Source organism: Leptonychotes weddellii, chromosome 4 (assembly GCF_054177405.1).
Source record: "Leptonychotes weddellii isolate Sample4059 chromosome 4, ASM5417740v2, whole genome shotgun sequence".
NCBI classification, from domain to species: Eukaryota; Metazoa; Chordata; class Mammalia; order Carnivora; family Phocidae; genus Leptonychotes; species Leptonychotes weddellii.
The window spans coordinates 19,442,690-19,460,661 of NC_138372.1; the positions used below are offsets into that span (position 1 = coordinate 19,442,690).

At 54.9% G+C, this 17,972-nt stretch overlaps 1 protein-coding gene across 1 annotated transcript; it reads left to right on the plus strand.

The window, feature by feature from the left end:
- The first annotated feature begins 785 nt into the window (after positions 1-785).
- THEMIS2 (thymocyte selection associated family member 2) lies at positions 786-16,954 on the plus strand. Its single transcript, XM_081817866.1, has 6 exons — positions 786-913; positions 3,091-3,231; positions 5,870-6,280; positions 10,647-11,719; positions 13,950-14,106; positions 14,707-16,954. Exons 1-6 carry the CDS (start codon positions 820-822, stop codon positions 14,760-14,762), a joined length of 1,932 nt encoding a protein of 643 aa, XP_081673992.1. The 5' UTR covers positions 786-819; the 3' UTR covers positions 14,763-16,954.
- The last annotated feature ends 1,018 nt before the right edge of the window (positions 16,955-17,972 follow it).

The window sequence follows — 17,972 nt, forward strand, 5'->3', positions numbered from 1 at the left end:
ATATTTCTTTGCCCCATTTTACATATGAGGAAACTGAAACTCAGAAGTCAGTGATTTGTTTAAAGTTAGATACCAAGCAAGAGGGCTCTCGCCTAAGCAGATTTCTCTTTAGCCCAAGGAAGAAATTTTAACTAGAAATGTCCTAAGAGTCCTGGAAAGGTGGTGAGCTCCCCATCGGTAGAGGACCGTGAGTGTCCGGGAGAGGGAGTCAGGAGACCTGACACTGCATCTCTCTCCGCAGACGCAAAGGGCAGGGCTGTGTCTCTCTTGTGAGACCCAGAACTACACCAGGCCGGCCGCGTTTCCTCCTTCTAACTGGGAGGACGGCGGGGGCAGGTCGGGGCCGGGGGTCTGCTGGGGCTTCTCCTTCATCTCATCAGCGCCCCCCCCGCCCCCCCGCACCATGGGATACATCACAGACAACCCGGGACGTGGGGACCAGCCTTCCTTTAGTCAGAGCCTCCAGGCGTCGGGCCCTGATCTAGACCTTCGACGTCGCGCCGCCAAGGTGAGAGGTAGGCACTGCGGCCCATTTTAGGGCTAAGGAAACCGAGGCGGTCAGAGGGCACGGGCGAGGTCGCCGCGCCCCGAGACGGAGAGGCCCCGCCCACGTAGGCGGAGCGACCCCGCCCACATCGGCGCGGCGCGGCGCGGGCGGGGCGGGCGGGGCGGCCGGGGCGGGGCGGCGCGGGCGGGGCGGCCGGGGCGGGGCGGGGCGGCCGGGGCGGCGCGGCGCGGGCGGGGCGGCCGGGGCGGGGCTGCGGGAATCAGAGCGCGGACTGCGGTCACTCGGTCGGCGTCCAGCGAGCCGCGAGGACCATGGAGCCGGTGTCGCTGCAGGACTTCGTTTGCGCCCTGGACCTCGCCTCCCTCCCGCGTGTGCTGCGGGTCTGCTCGGGGGTCTACTTCCAGGGTGAGTGAGGGGCCGCGACCCCGCGACCCCCGCCCCCGCCAGGCTCTCGCTGGGTGGTGCGGCAGGGGCGCTGCCCGGGCGACGGCAACCGAGTCACGCTGCCACTGCCCAAGCCCAAGTGTGACTTGGGGCCACGGTCAACCTCTCTGGGCCTCGGCTTTTGCTTTCGTGGAATGGGAGAGCGCTCATTGCCCCGCACGGTGATGATGAGAAGTCAGTGAGCTTAGACACTCAGGTGGGTGGAACCGAGCCAAGCGCGGGTGAAACCGCTGTGCGCACAGACGGAGGTCTGACCGTGGGAAAGCGGAACATCGGGGCTCGTGCCGGGTCAGCCCTCCCCTCCTCCCCCTTGACGCCTGTCTACGCGCCTTCCAGCCCCCTTCGCCCTCGGCTTTGCAACCTGATCTATCAGCTCTTCAGTTCTCAGCTTGACTCGCTGCTCCCTCCAGTTCCTTCCCCGCTTGCCCTCTGCTCCTGGCGCACCTGCACATCTGCCTACGTGGTTCCCAGGGATGGTACATAGAAGGGGCTCAGTGGCTAGTTGCTGCCTGAAGGAGAAGAAGGGAGAGATGGACAGGCAGTGGAGGGGAGGGGAAGCTGCTCGGAGGGTGAGGCGCCAGAGGAAGAGGGAACTTGGAGACTGGTTGGAGGGGGAGAGGCTCCTTCCTTATAAAGCAAACGAATGCCGGGGTGCCCTGCCCGGTCTGCTCCCTCTTTCTCTTCCCTTGCTTTGCCACAGCAGCCTCCAGTGAAGTGTTCTGAGGCTCCAAGGGGGAGTTCGTACACCAAGGGGGAGACACATGGAGGGCCACACAGGTGGCAGGACGTGCCACCACACACTGGGTTTGGCCAGCTCCACTTGGGAATCTGGCAGATGTGGGTTCAAGTGCTGACTTCTCCTCGGGGGCTCCCTGCAGGCTCCTCTGCTGTTTGCGCTCCTGCTGACATCCTGTGACTGTAGCCTGTCGCAATGGCTGCTTCCTCATTCTGCCTGACCCTGGGCGTGGGAAGTGGTGGACATTTGGTGAGAGAAGGCCCTGGGCGGAGGCCAGGGGGTGGGAGCAATGGGAGCTAGCTGGGTGGTGAGGGGTTCCCGCTGTACAAACACCCTGGGCTGGGGTCCCCGTTCTGCCCCCTTTGACCTGATCATCTGAGGACCCCACCCAGCCTCACCCAGGGACAGCTCATTATTTAGGACAGGGAACCGGTCCTCCCTCGGAGGGCACTCAGGGGTCTTTACTGCAAAGCACATCCGCAGTCCGGTGCCCAGCACTCCAGCTGCTATTTGCACCAGCCCTGAGGGGCCGCCGCCTGAAACTGCAGACAGACCTACAGTTTATGAGACCATGTGCATTTTTCTGGGATAAGGTGTGGGATTTTCATCAGCTTCTCAGGGCCATTGTGAAAGCCGTGCTGGGGATGCCTTGGAAGTTTGGGGGGTTGGGGGGCTGTCAGGTGGTGGCCTCAGGGCTGACCTATGTGCGCTGTCCCATCCCGCGTCAACAGACAGAGCCTGTCCACCCCGTGGGGGAGATCTTTATCGAGCACCTTCTATGTTCTGGACACTGCTTTAGACACCTTTAGAATCGTTGAGTGGGGCCGCTGTGCTTGTTGCTGGCAGCCCAGAGCCCTGCCTCCTGCGCCCACCCTGTCAGTGGCTCTCCGTTTTCACCCGTGCTGCCTTTAAACACAATTCACATGAAGAAGAACCCACCAGCGCGAGTGTCAGGCTGTGTGTGACCTCCAGGCAGTCACTGCACTTCTCTGGGCCCGACGTGGTAGCCGTACATAGGCAGCTGGGACTTAGGGCTACTTACTCGCCCAGGACCTCAACACACGCTTAGAGGCGAGGCCTGTGGCAGCTGCAGGGGTCCTGGGACGGACCAGCCCTGCCTCGCCTGTGAGCTCCGCTTGGGAGGCATGGGGAGGGGAGAAGGCCAGAGAAGTGTCTCACAGAGGCGTCTGCCCAGCGCTAAAAGAAGGCACAGGCAGGGTTCCTGCTGCCTGAGTCCAGCTGAGCCAGGGGCCTCCGGTGGGGAAAGACAGGGAGGGCCACCCCGGGCAGCAGGAACATGTGCAGAGCGGAGGCAGAGCGCGGCCTGTGGGGGCGCAGGGCGCAGACCAGCCAGCACTTGGCCCTTGCGGACCCCCGGGAAACTGGATCTCTCTCTCTGCAGGCTCCATCTACGAGATCTGTGGGAATGAGTGCTGCCTCTCCACAGGGGACCTGATCAAGGTCATCCGGGTTTGCCTCCAGAAGGTGATCTGCAAGAACCCAGGAACGGGCCAGACCATGGAAATCTCCCCCAACTTCCCTGGTAAGACAGGCAGCTCTGTGTCCCCCCACCACCCCCAGGACACTGGCCCCCTCCAGCCCAGCATGCGCTCCCACCCCTCTCGTTTGCACCTGGACTCTCCCATCCCCCACGGCCCTGCCCCAAGGCCAGGGATGTCCTCTGAGTGGTCTCACGATGTCCTTACCCTGGGGTGGCTGCCCCCTCTCCGTATCCATCTCTCTGGTCACATCTGCCTCTCTGGCCGGGACTTCCTTTGTTCTAGGTCTTTGTCTCCGTGCTCGTGTCTGTGTTTGCTCACACATCCCCCCGCCACACATTTACTGACACGTGTGTGCCGGGCCCTGTGCTCAGGATACACCCGGTGCAGGCCTCTCCAGCGGGAGCTTCCCGGGTGGCAGCAAGAGGAGGGCAACAGTAGACGCGGAGTTTAGAGAGGGTTCCTGGCAGGAGGAGCCTGCCTCAGGGGTCTGTTCAGGCTTCCTGGAGGAGGCGGCACCTGAGCAGGAGGAAGGACTCCCAGAGGGAGTAACACGGGAAGGAGCACGTGCGTATCTGGCGCTCCAGAAATGACAGAGCTCGGTTCCTGCGGGGGGTGCGTAGCGGGCCGTGGGCCGGGACGCTGAAGCCAACGGCCTGGATGAGAATCCCGGCTCTGCCCGCTACGAGCCGTGGCCGGTTCCTGGCACCGCTCTGTGCCTCAGCGTACTCTTCTAGAGCAGGGTAGTCAGGCTTGAGGTGAGGGGTCAATGAGTTGCCAAGAATGAAGGGCTTAGAACAGAGCAGGTGTAGTCCGAGGGCTCCTTCTTGTATGCCTTCCTGTGATGGCCTGAATGGGACGGCTGAGGGCTTGGGTTCCCGTGAGGGGCAGGCGGTGGGGAGGCAGGCGGGAAGCCGATTGCCAGAGGGCTCTGGGGGGCCACGGGCACAGCTTGGTCTTGGAGAGCACCGAGGAGCCAGTGAGGGTTTTAAATATGCAAGTGGTGTGCTCTATTTTGTATTTTGAGGGTTTTTCCTTTTTATTCTGAAATGTGTTCAAGTTCACAGAAGACTTGCTAAAACCACTGTACACCCTTTATCCAGAGTTACCAATTGTTTTCCAGTTCACCAACATTTTGTTACATTTCTTTCTCTCCCTCTCTCCACACACATGCACATACATGAACATATATTACTATATGTGTATGTGTATATATGTATTTTTTCCTGGGCCATTTGAGAATGAATTGCAGACATGATAACCCTTTTAAAGGTTACTCCTTATATTTACTAATATTACTCCTAAGTACAAGGACATTTGTTCATAAAACTATAGTTCAGTGATCAAATTCAGAAAATTTAATATTGATATAATACTACTTTCTAACCTAGTCTATTCAAATTCCAACAGCTGCCCTAATAAATGTCTTTTATTAGTCGGTTTCCCCTTGATCCAGAAACCAATCCCAGATCACATCGGTTTCTTTCTTTTTTTTTTAATAGGAATTTCCTTCTCCATTTTTTTTTTTTTTTTAAGAGAGAGCGCGCGCGTGTGAGGCGGGTTGGGAGGAAGGAAAGGGGGAGAGAGAATCTTTTTTTTTTTTAAAGATTTTATTTATTTATTTGAGAGAGAGAGAATGAGAGAGAGCACATGAGAGTGGGGAGGGTCAGAGGGAGAAGCAGACTCTCCGCCGAGCAGGGAGCCCGATGCGGGACTCGATCCAGGGACTCCAGGATCATGACCTGAGCCGAAGGCAGTCGCTTAACCAACTGAGCCACCCAGGCGCCCAAGAGAATCTTTAGCACGTACACACCCAGTGCAGACGTGGGGTTTGATCTCATGATCCTGAGTTCATGACCTGAGTCAAAATCTAGAGTCAGATGCTTAACTGACTGAGCCACCCAGAAGACCCCAGATTACATATCGATTTCCTAATCTCCTTCAGCCTTTGTCTTGACATCAACTTTTTGAAGAGTCTAGACCAGTGCTTTTGGATGTCCTTCAGTCTGGGTTTAGTGTGATGTTGCCTTGATTAGACTCGTGCTGGACGTTTTGGGGCAGGAAAACTCTGGAAGCGATGTCTGGATGTGGACTGTTTTAGGCTGGTACAGTGGCAGGAGAAGCGTGAATGGGGACAGGGGGAGAAGTGGATGGGGGAAGAACAGTAGGGCCACCAGAATTGGCAGACAGGATGTGGGGTGAAGGGGGGTGGTCAGAGGTCATTTGGCTAGGAGCTCCTGGGTTTCTCATTTGGGAGAGAGGGGGACAATGCTGCCCCAGCATGGGGTGATAGGTGTTGGATGTATGGGATTGGAGTGGTGGTGAGGAATATGGAAGCAAAGTTGGCAGAGTTGGAGGTAGGTATGGTTCAGGAGGTAGGCAGATGTGGCCATTGTCAGTGTCTTTTGGGAAGTCCATCCCTGCTCTGTGGACAATCCCTCTGTGTTCTTGCCTCTCCGAGTAAGGAGGAACTGTCCCCATCTCTGCCTGTCACTGTCCCTTCACACATGGTCACTGGCTGCTTTTTGCCCCTCAGCCCTGCAGCCTGGATGTCCAGATGCTTGGCGCTTGTCTTTGGGGGATTCTGACGGGGTTCTCTCCGGCAGACCAGGGCCTGGTATGTGTGGCCCTGGACCCAGCAAGGTGCCATCCCGCCTTGACACCCTCTCCTGTGCCCCACAGGCTGCTTCACCCCCCTCACCGGCCCTCAGAGCTACAGAACCTTGGAGGAGTTGCTCTCTGCTGCAACCCAGCGCTCCAGGAAGCTGCCCATTGGCTTCATGTCAACACACAAAATCAGCACAGAGGCCAGGGTGGTGCCCAGGGACCAGCCCCTCCTGCTCGAGGATGTGGAAGCCTACCATGGGACCTACCATGCCCGCTGTGTGCTAGACACTGAAACCCAGCAGTTCATTCTACACCTGCCCCTCGCCCAGAAGGGGCCCTTCTGGGAGTGGGAGCCTGGTGCCCCTCAGCCCCTGCTCCAGGCCCTGCAAGACCCAGCCCTGAGTGACCGCCTCTTCACCTGCTCCACCCTCCCCTGGCAGTCCCTGATCCTGAGGCCCCAGTATGAGCTCCAAGCCATCATGCACAGTGAGTGGTCCGGGCAGGTGGGGCAAGGTTGGCGGGGCGAGAGAGGGGCCCCTGGGAAGCTGCTCAGATGGAAGGTACCCCAGGGACCAGGCTGCCTACCCAGTACATAACAGAATAAAGAGTCCCAAATAGTGGGAAGTTAGTAAAAGGAGACAGGAAAATGAGGGACCTTAAGAGTGAGGTCCCACTCTTTATAAAATTAGGCAAAAGTTAGATTGTGCGCTTGCTAGTAACTAGGACAAAGCAGCAGTTACAGAGTAAAACCGGGACCATTTGCTCAGGAGAAACAGATTTTCCTGCCTCTGGGGAGGACGGCATTGTTCCTCAAGGTCCCCTCCTGTCTGCGTGACAAGGGCACTGGGTGAATCCCTAGCTGTTTCATGGGCTGTTTCTGAGGACAGGCTGGTGGCCAGAGCAGAGCAGGGCTGGTGAAACAGGCAGAAGCTGCCCAGGTCTGGCCGCTCGGAGGCTGAGCCGGAGCAGAGCCTAAACGGGTGCCCTGGGGGACAGAGTTTGAGGTTCCGCTCTCTGGCAGTCACCGGGGGAGCAGATGCTCACAGTTGCTGGTGGGCTCCAGAGCCAAGTGGGAATGCTTTATCCTGATTTTTAAAAAGCCTTGAAAACCATTATGGAAAAATTCAAACATATACAAGCAGAGGGTAGTGTAACAGACCCCATCACCTGACATCACAGTCATTAACTCAGGACCTATATGTCCTGTTTCATCTCTCCCCACCCTGCCCGATTATTTCAAAACAAACCCCAGGTATCCTATCATTTCTCATATAAATACTTCAGTGTGTCTCTTTTTTTTTTTTTTTTAAAGATTTTATTTATTTATTTGACAGAGAGAGACATAGCGAGGGAGGGAACACAAGCAGGGGGAGAAGGAGGGGAGAAGCAGGCTTCCCCGCGGAGCAGGGAGCCCGATGTGGGGCTCGATCCCAGGACCCTGGGATCACGACCTGAGCCGAAGGCAGACGCTTAACGACTGAGCCACCCAGGCGCCCCCAGTGTGTCTCTTTTAAAAATAATTTTTTTAACAGACACACAGTACCATCATCACACCAAAAAAATTAACGGTAACTCCCAATACCACTATTTGGTGTTTGAACTTCCTCTGCTGTCTGATAAATTGTTCTCCAGTGTATTCACAGCAGGCCCCAGATAAGAGCCACAAGACTGCTGTTGATTGTTCGGCCTTTTACACCTGTTGCTCTGTAGTTTCACCTTTCTTATTTTTCTTATAATTAATCTGTCGAAGGGACTCGGCCATTTGTCCTGTAGGCTCTCTCACATTTTGAATTTTGTTGCCAGCATCCTTGTGATGGAGCCAGCGTGCGTCTGACCCCTGTATTTCCTGTTGTGTTGGGCCCAAGGCCACCCCCAGGGGAAAGCAGGTGTTCAGCATCACTGGTTGTACAGGCTAAGGACGGGAAACCACCCCCACCAGTGAGAGGATGCTGGCAACACTCGCTAAAGCACGTCCCCAGGCGCCAGCCGAGGACCAGCCTTGCAGGCAGGCTTGTCCAGGGTTAGAAGCCTCAGGCCCGCTGTTCGCTCTTTTCTGCACATCTGTAAACAGGCCCTCAGAGGTTTGACCAGACCCAAGAGGCAGTTCTCATGGCTGCATGAGGTGTGGGGCAAGGAGTCCCCCCCCACCCCCAGCTCTGTGTCTGTCCCCAGCCTAACTTACAGCACCAACCTTGCCCCGTGGTGTCGATCATATGCAAGGGATGGGCCAGCAGTTGTGATGTGAGTGGCTGTTGCTGATCCCTGCCTAGATCCCTGATTGCCCTAGGAACCTCAATAGTGATTTTAATCCTAGTGTTCCTTCTTCATCTAGTAGTCAGGAAACTACTACAACCCCCCTCCCGCACCCCCCCCCCCCGGCTTTGGTTAGCTTGTACGAGAAATATGGGACATTGTGTTTATATATGTCAAGGTCCCAGGGCACCATTCTCCCTCCGCTCTGGCAGACCTGGCCGGGTTCTGCCTGTTTCACCAGCCCTGCTCTGCACGCTATCTCCAGCCTGTTTGGAAGACCGTCCTAAGAAATGACCTATACTTTGTTTACTCGTTCTTTTTTAAAGATGAGAGAGAGTGCATGTTGGGGAGGGGCAGAGGGGGAGGGAGAGAATCTCAAGCAGACTCCTCGCTGAGCGCAGAGCCTCCCTCGGGGCTCGATCTCACATCCCTGCGATCACGACCTGAGCTGAAACTGTGGTCGGACGCTTAACCGACTGAGCCACCCAGGTGCCCGTTTACTAGTTTTTAAAATGAATTGGCTTCCTAGCATTCAAGTATGATCATTTAGGTTTTTTTTTTTTTTTAAATCATCATTATGAACTCACAGATGAAATATTTTCAGTGTTCCAATCCACTGGAATTATTATTGATGCTCACATTATCTCTGCCTTGGCCCGTGGGAGCCTTTTCAGTTTGGCTCCTGAATCCTTTTGACACACACCTGCATGGTCTTGAATAGATTTTTCTTGCTTTCTGATATAAGAGGTTCCAGACTGTTACATATTTCTTCCCGAGGAAGTTATCTCTTTCCCAGGGAGCTCTGGCATCTTGTGGGAAATGGCAGTAAGAGACCACAGTCTGGGGAACCAGGGCTTTTAGTGGTGGGTCGAGCGTGGGGGCTGCCCTGGATGATGAGGCAGTTCAGGTAATTCATAAAGTACTTTGAAGAAAAAAACCAGAACAGTATAATGAACCCCCATGTGCCTATCTCCCAGCTGCAACCAGACATCAGCTCACCTGGCACAGAGCAAAAATCCCAGCACTGTCACCTGAGGCACGTCACCACCCGAGCCTCAGTCTTCCTCTGTGAGGAAGGAGGCCACTCCTCCGTCTTCCGTGTGGTACGGCTCAAACGCAGTGGACGCTTACAGAGCCACCTCCTGAGTTTATAAACCAGGTACTAACCGATGCCCAGAGAGGAAACAAGTTGCCAAGGTCGTTAACCAGTGTTTTTATTTTTATTTTTCTTAAAGATCCATTCATCTATTTGAGAGAGAGAGAGAGAAAGCGCAAGCGGGAGGGGCAGAGGGAGAGGCAGAGAGAGAATCCCAAGCAGACTTGGCTCTGAGTGAGGAGCTGGACTCGGGGCTCAATCTCACGACCCTGAGATCATGACCTGAGCCGAAATCAAGAGTTGGACATTTCACTGACTGAGCCACCCAAGTGCCCCTCTTGATGCAGTTTTATCTCTTTATTTAAAAATGCAGAAAGGAGGGACGCCTGGGTGGCTCAGTCGGTTAAGCGTCTGCCTTCAGCTCAGGTCATGAACCCGGGGTCCTGGGATCGAGCCCGCCTCTCCTTCTGCCTGCCGCTCTCCCTGCTTGTGCGTGCACTTTCTCTCTCTGACAAATAAATAAATAAAATCCTTAAAAAAACCCAAAACCACAAAAATGCAGAGAAGATTTGGAAAGGGAGCTTATAAAATTACATTCAAAATTCAATTAAAGTTTAAAAAGTGGTTGAAAGAGGGGCACCTGGGTGGCTCAGTTGGTTGAGCGACTGCCTTCGGCTCAGGTCATGATCCTGGAGTCCCTGGATGGAGTCCCGCATTGGGTTCCCTGCTCAGCGCAGAGTCTGCTTCTCCCTCTGACCCTCCTCCCTCTCATGCTCTCTTTCTCTCGCTCTCTCTCAATAAATAAATAAAAATCTTTAAGAAAAATAAAAAGTGGTTGAACGAATTAGATATCTGATGCTATTAACAAATTATCAACTATTATCTAGATGTGGTAATGGCATTGTGGTTATTTTTTTTTTTTTTTTTTTTTAAGATTTTATCTATTTGACAGAGAGAGACATAGCGAGAGAGGGAACACAAGCAGGGGAAGTGGGAGAGGGAGAAGCAGGCTTCCCACAGAGCAGGGAGCCCGATGCGGGGCTCGATCCCAGGACCCTGGGATCATGACCTGAGCCAAAGGCAGACGCTTAACGACTGAGCCACCCAGGTGCCCCTGTGGTTATGTTTTTAACTTTATCCCTTCTCTTAGAGACACACACTGAAAGGTCAAGATGACATGTGATTGTCCTGATTCAAAATAACCCAGTGGAGGGGGACAGACGGGGTATGAATGAAAGAAGATGGGCCGCGACTGAAATACCGAAGCTGGGTGGTAGGGGGTTCACTATACTATTCTACTTTTGTAAATGTTTAAAAATTTCTATCATTGCTTTTGAAAAGAGGTTAAGGAAAAGAGTGAGCAAGGAATCTGATGCCATAGGAAAATGCTGGCAGAACAGAACAGGGAAGAGGTCAGCCAGCCCAGATATCTTTGCTGGGGTGCAGGGACACCCCTGGGCTGGTGTGTGGGGTGCCCCCTGAGCTGACCTCCCCTCCCCACAGTGCGCAGGACCGTTGTCAAGATCCCCTCCACCCTGGAGGTCGACGTGGAAGATGTCACCGCCTCCTCTCAACACATCCACTTCATCCAACCACTGCTCCTGAGTGAGGTCCTGGCCCGAGGAGGCCCCTTCCCTATGCCCACGGAGATCCTGGAAACTCCGGGGGGGCCCCCCATCTTCCTCGACCCTTGGGTAGGCTCCTTACAGAAAGGCCAGCGGCTCTGCATCCATGGCCTGGCCTCACCACCCTGGCGGATCCTGGTCTCAACCAAGGGCCGGAAGGTGCCCAGACACTTCATGGTCTCTGGGGCTTATCAGGGCAAGCTGCGGCGGCGGCCGAGAGAGTTCCTCACGGCCTGTGACCTCCTGGGTGCTCTCCAGCCAGGCCAACCGCTCCGGGTCGTGGCCACAAAGGACTGTGAGGGCGAATGGGTAGAGAGCCCCGGGTTCACCTCCCTGGCTGTGGGCGACAGGCTGGAGGTGTTGAGGTCTGGCCAGGCCCAGGGGGCTGGAGGCCAGGACATAGATGTCTTGGTGTGTCAGCGGCTGAGTGACCAGGCTGAGGAGGAGGCGGAGGAAGAGTATGAAGAGGTAGAAGATGAAGACCAGATTCTGCTGCCCCTCTACGTCTCCAGTAGTTTTGTGGAGGAGATGAGTGATAATCGGCGCTACAGCATGGAAGATCTGATGGCCCAGTTTTCACTGCCCTGCGAAGTCAAGGTGGTGGCCAAGGAGAGCAGCCATCCTGCTGACCCTCTGCCCTCCTTCCCAGGCCTGCGGCTGGAGGAGAAAATCATGGAACCCTTCTTGGTGGTCAGCCTCGACTCCAACCCTGAGATGTGCTTCGAGATCCCTCCCCGGTGGCTGGACCTGACTGTTGTGGAGACCGAGGGGCAACCTGGCCAGCCAGCTGGGATCCCCCCGGTAGCCACAGTAGAGGAGGTGACAGATGCCTTCTACTACACCCTCCGGCAGTTACCAGCCTTCAAGAACCAACCCCCTCCTCCTAGGCCCCCCAAAAGTCGGGGCCTCGGTGGGCAGAAGAAACAAAGCGGCAAGAACAAAAGTGCCCAGGTACCAATATGCCAAAGCGGGTGGGGAGGGGACCCCGCCAGGGTCGCTTGCGGGTCCTGCCCGTTCCTTGTCCTGCCTCTCGTCTCGCTCTCAGTTGTACAGAACTTGCAGTTTCTACACTCACACACTGTGCACCCATTCTTCTCACGCGATCCTGACAATCTGATGCTGGTGTGATGATTCATATTTTACGGGCGAGACAGTGAGGACTCGGAGAGCCAGAGACTTGCCCAGAGTCCCAGTCCAGAAGTGGGAGGCCTGAGCCGGAGCGTGAGCTTCCCCGGCTGTCCCCTCATTCAGGCTTCCTCAGCGCTCACCTAAAGCGTGTCCGCAGCCCCTCCCCCGCCTGCCCACAGTGGTCAGAATGGCCTCCCAAGCCCTTCCCTGGTCATCGATGGGCCTCGGCCCCATCCTCTGAACCTTCAGTGGCTCCCCATGGCCTGGGGGTAATGTCAACCCCCTAGCGTGGCGTCCAGGGAGGGTCCTTTATAGGCTGACTTCAGGCCCCCACCCCCCCCCACCCGCCAGACCCATCTTCCTCCACCCACTCTGGTCCACACTCAGCCACAGAGCAACTCCCACAGCTTCCTCCCGCCAAGATTCCTGCCTCAGCACTTTCCGCGTGCGCCTTTTGCCAGAATGTGCTTCCTCTTTGCAGTGGGCACGGCTCAGCTCAGGCTTCCTCTGGCAGCGACAGCCTCCCCCCGCCCTGTATTCGCACTGCCACGTGGTACGCGGCCTGGGGGTGCAGGTAGGGGTGCGGGCGGCGGGACAACACCTAGTCTCCAGTGTGCTGCCGGAGGTCTGGGAGGACAGGGACCCCGCCCGGTCCCAGGCGGGCAGACAGTGCCAGTGAGCGCTGAACTGACCCAAACCGAGTCACAGGCACGGGGAAGGACCCGCTTGGGGCGCAGTGCACTCGCTGTGCGGCCTGAGCTCTCCGTGTTCCCGCCCGTGAACCCGGGGTGAGGTCACTCGCTCACAGCGCGGCCTTAGCTGTGGCCACCCACAGGGTCTGCTCCTCGGCGGGCACGTCACCGGCATCGCCCCCCACAGCTCTCCAGACGTCCCTGTGAGCTGGGCGCTGAGAGATGGCGCTCCCCACAGCGGGGAGAACAAGAGGCACAGAGAGGGAGGGTAGCTGGCCTGAGGTCACACAGCCAGCAGACGGCAAGCTGGGGTCTGACACTGGGTCTGACGGCCCAGCCCGGGCACCGAGCTGCGGGCTCTGCTGACGACAGATGACCCGCATCAAAAGCACGGTGTGAAGTGTAGCAAGCCCGCTGTCTGGGGACTTGGGGAAACTCGTATTTTGTACCGCGAGGGTAGGTGGTGGGATGGCAGCAGAAGTGAGAAAGATGAATCTGGAGCGGTTTCGGCCCCAGGAGGGGCTTGCATGTGTGGAGGAGGGGGGAGGGCAGTTGTTTTCTGACAGAACAGAGAACGGACGGGGACATCTGAAACACAGGCCTTCCTGACAGCCAGGGAGAGAATCTAGGACAAAAAATGGAGAGACCTCAGTCCCCGCTTTTGCTCCTGTTGGTAGGGACTTGGGGCCCAGGCCCTGCCCACTGCCCTCGATCCTGCAGCTTTTCTCTGCGCGTCAGCATTCCCCACCGCTGAGTAGGGGCCCCGCATCCTTTGCTTTCCAAGGCGTAGTGTGTGAGCAAGAGCCCGAGCTTTAGAGGTCACGGACATGGTCCCGGATCTGAACCCTGGCCCAGCTCGCAGTCCTGTGTGAGGCATGACACGGCACACTCTCTCTGAGCCTGTTTCCTCGTGGGTGCATCGGGAACTCAAACAGTTCCTCGGAGGGTCCCCTGAGGGTAAACGGACAGGTGTGCATATGGTCTAAGGTGGGAGTGCAACAAAAGTCCTCCTCCTTCTGGGGCCCCTCTCGGCTCTGGCACTCTGTCCTGAGATTTTGTGACTGCTTTTTGCCCCTTCAGCAGCAGACGTGAAGGACACTGACTGAATCCCCTCTGGGGAGAAACTCAGGGCACCCTGTCTCTAGCCCCCAGCCCTTTCGTCTCTCATCCTGGCCTGTCTCCCCTGCCAAGAACATTTCATGCGCTAGAAACAAAAACACTTGGGGTCCCAGGAAGCCCTACCCTGAACAGAAAGTCAAGAGGGGAGCAGAGGAAGTGACATTTGAAGGAAATTACATTTCATGGACTCCGCTGCCCCATTTCTTGGTACCCTGCTGACTTCTGCTTTTTCTCCTACTTAGTCTTCTGAAGTCTCAGAACTGCCGCAAGCCTTTCTGCTCCCCAAACCCAAGATGAAGACCCTGCCACAGAGTGCCAAGGACAGTTCACATACATACAGCAAGGTTTCTGCCCACATGAAGGGCCTCAGGCACATTAAGTCCATCACAAAAGATCCAGGTGAGTCCCTGTGAGCCCCTGTTCACCCCTGTCATTGCTTCTCCCCTGCTTACTCTGCTCCTGCTTATACCTCTGACAGCAGCAAGGCCCTGCCCTCGAACAGACCCTTCTGCAGTCCCAGTTGGACAGAGGCTTTTAAGGGATGGGCTTGGGGCGCCTGGGTGGCTCAGTTGGTTAAGGGTCTGCCTTCAGCTCAGGTCATGATCCCAGGGTGCTGGCATCGAGCCCCGTGTCCGGCTCCCTGCTCAGTGGGGATCTGCTTCTCCCTCTACCTCTGCCCCTCCACCCGCTTGTGCTCCCTTCCTCTCTCTCCCTCCCTCAGATAAATAAAATCTTTAAAAAAGAGAGGGGGTCCCTACTGTCCCTCTTCCAGGGGCTCCAGAGTCCTGGCAAGGAAAATGAGTTCATCTCCAACATACTACCCTCCCCGAGGCATGCAAGGGGAGTATTTACACAGTATTCAGACTGAATAATTTGTAGTTTCTGGTCTAGCAGGGACCTTAGAGCATCCTGACCAACTCCTTCCCTGTCCGGTGCCCTAAAAAGGGGAAGGAACCTGCTTAAGGCCAAAGATCATCATTGACTTGAACTCTTTTGTAGATAACGATGAACATGATTATGAAGAAATACTTGAGACATTTCGGAACACCCTTTAGATGCTGGAGGAACCCTGCTTCCTAACTGCTGTTTCTCAGGGAACCTCTGATACCAGCCAACCGTTACAAGCCTTTGCAAGACCTCAGACAAGATCTCATGAAATCAGACTGTGGACAGGAAATGGCTTCGTGGGGACCAACGTGAAAAGGGATGGCCATTGTACCAGTGCTTTCCTCAGGTTCTAGGTTCCTGCCACTGAGGGCTGGCTTGTTTGGGCCCAGCACCTTATGCTTGACTCCCTCAGCCTCAGAGCTTTGGTATACAGAGGAGCCAACTGGGTTCTGTTCAGTCCTGAGTCCCCAACATCCGTGTCTCACTGGTTGGTGCAGAAAGGAATCCAAGACCACCAACCTTGATGGTGGCAGCACAGTGTTTCCTGCCTCTTGGTAAAGGGAACTCGATCCGGAACACACTGCCCTGAGAGCCTTTTCTTCTGTTTGCCACCCCCTCGCCCTCCTCCTCCCCCACCAAACTCTAAGACCTCGAGAGAGCAGGACTGGGTCATCTGTGTAGGACGCAGCATGATAGTTGCACGTGACGATCCAGGATTTTTTCACTCTAAAACCATAGAATAAAAATGACATCCGGGCATCGGGAAAAATGGAAAGATACCATGTGTCTGTGTGCCAGACCCTTTATAAACATTATCTAAATCTTCAACTCTGAATAGACAACAGCCTGATTTTAAAGGTCAGAAAACTAGCTTGAGTGATCAGGTGCTTCAGGAGGGCTGACTAGTCGTGGGCCTGGGTTAGCATCCCAGCTCACCACCTATCAGCTGTGACTGTGAGCAAGTTCTTTTAAACTAAGCTTCATTTCCTTCATATGTAAAATAAAACTAACGGTTATCTACCTCACAGAATTGTTCTAAGGATCAAATGCGATAACCTTGGTGAAGTATTTAGTGCAGTGCCTGGCGCGTAACGAACAGTAAGAATGTTAGCATCATTCCTGTTGACCCAGATCACGTAGCTGTACCTGTCTCTACAGCCTGTGTTCGTTCTCCACCCCCACACCGTCTCCCAGGCATGGAATCCTTCCGTGTCTGGAATATTCTGAGCTCCTAGACTGGAGACAGTGTGTGCGCACTGGTTGGCGAGCCTCCCCATCCAGCGTAACAGAGAGAAACCTGTGTCTATGCAGACACTAACTCGGCTTCCAAGGTCAGTCTAGGCCTGTTCCATGAGGTGAGACCACAGGCCTCACTTCCTGGAAGTGGTAGGGCTTTGGTTCCTAGACGGAGGCAGTCACAGAACCAAGCACTGTGGTCAGCAGAGGACAGGAGATAGACAAAACGGTGACCGCAGTCTCCAGCTGAGGCGGGAGTGGAGAGTGTCGGTCTGGAGCTCCTGGATTCGAGGGAGCACATCTGAGTATGTCCTTCCTTGGTCTGCTGACACTCCACTGAGCTGTCCAGACCCGCTTCACCTCCTAGGCCTCCTGGCTTCCATACCCCCGCATGGCGCTCTCCAGGCGAGCACTGAGCAGCTAACACAAGCTGCTGGCCAGTTCCCATGCCTTCCTCCAGAGACCGGCTGAACCGCCCAGGAGGACCCTGAAGAGCATGCTCCGGGACAAGCAATAAATAAGAAAAATACAGAAAAGAGTTCCTCTTTGGCACAGGACCCCGAGGGCCAAGCCCATATGCAGAATGCCAGTAGTTTTCACTTCCACGACTGCATTTAATTGTGGCCCCAAATGGGGCAAGATCACAAAAGGGGGCAGAGGGGGCTACCAGCTCCTACAGAAGGGGGTTTCCGAGTGGCCAAATGCTGCAATGAGAAGCAAGCAAGCAAATTCATATATAGGAAAGCTGGGCTGAAAAGGAAAACATGTTTGAAAACCACAACTGTGAATGTTTTATCACAGCAGTGGGGGTTGGCAGGGAACAAAGGTGGATGATGCCTGTGGGGTGCTTTTGTCTTAACTCTGGAATAAGCCACTGGGCGGTGGGGAGGGTGTTATAGTGGGGCTAGGGGATCCCCCTGAGCAGTGGCCTCCAAAGCGAGCACACACTCCTGGGAATATACAAGATGTACACTGGGAAACAGAAAAGAATTATTAGTCCATGCCTTCATATTTATTTTTCCTATCTTTTCTCATTTCTATTTTTTAATGTTTTGTGATGTAGAGAACATGCTAACACAGGAACAGATGTAAATAACTGCTAAATAAATGAACATAAACTGGAGATGCATACTCAAAAATGGATCGAGTTCTGAATTTCCCTCAAATGCATTTTCAAGTTTTTCTTTTAAGATTTTATTTATTTATTTGAGAGAGAGAGACACAGTGAGAGAGGGAACACAAACAGGGGGAGTGGGAGAGGGAGAAGCAGGCTTCCTGCGGAACAGGGAGCCCAACACAGGGCTCAATCCCAGGACCCTGGGACCATGACCTGAGCCAAAGGCAGACACTCAACTGACTGAGCCACCCAGGCGCCCCTCAAGTTTTTTGTTTTAAAGATTTTATTTATTTATTTGACAGAGAGAAAGCGAGAGAGGGAACACAAGAGGGAGAAGAAGGCTTCCCGCTGAGCAGGGAGCCTGATGCGGGGCTCGATCCCAGGACCCTGGAATCATGATCTGAGCTGAAAGCAGACGCTTAACGACGGAGCCACCCAGGCACCCCGTTTTTTTTTAAAAGTAATCTCTACACCCAACATGGGGCCCAAACTCATGACCCCAAGATCAAGAGTCACATGCTTCACCGACTGAGCCAGCCAGATAGCCCTCCCTCAACTGCATTTTTTTTTTTTTTTAAAGATTTTGTCAGAGAGATAGCATGAGCACAAGCAGGGGGAGCAGCAGGCAGTGGGAGAAGCAGGCTCCCCACTGAGCAGGGAGCCTGAAGTGGGGCTCCATCCCAGGACCCTGGGATCATGACCTGAGCCGAAGGCAGACACTTAACCAACTGAGCCACCCAGGCGTCCTGCTCAACTGCATTTTTTAAATAAAAGATCTGTTCAGGGACGCCTGGGTGGTTCAGTCAGTTAAGCATCTCACTCTTGATGTTGGCTCAGGTCCTGATCTCGGGGTCCTGGGATCAAGCCCTGTATCAGGCTCTGCGCTCAGTGGGGAGTCTGCTTGAAGATTTCTCTTCCTCTGCCCCTCCCCCTGCTCACACACATGCATGGACACTCTAAAATAAATAAATCTTAAAAAAACCACCCCAGATTTATTCATCCACGTCAGACACTAATTCTTACC

What these genes read in the sequence shown, in the direction of transcription:
- THEMIS2 (XM_081817866.1), top strand. Translation starts at nt 820, where the DNA reads ATGGAGCCGGTGTCGCTGCAGGACTTCGTTTGCGCCCTGGACCTCGCC. An exon ending in GCTCCAAGCCATCATGCACA is followed by an intron (nt 6,281 to 10,646) that starts GTGAGTGGTCCG and finishes CCCTCCCCACAG; the next exon opens with TGCGCAGGACCGTTGTCAAG. An exon ending in GCAAGAACAAAAGTGCCCAG is followed by an intron (nt 11,720 to 13,949) that starts GTACCAATATGC and finishes TCTCCTACTTAG; the next exon opens with TCTTCTGAAGTCTCAGAACT.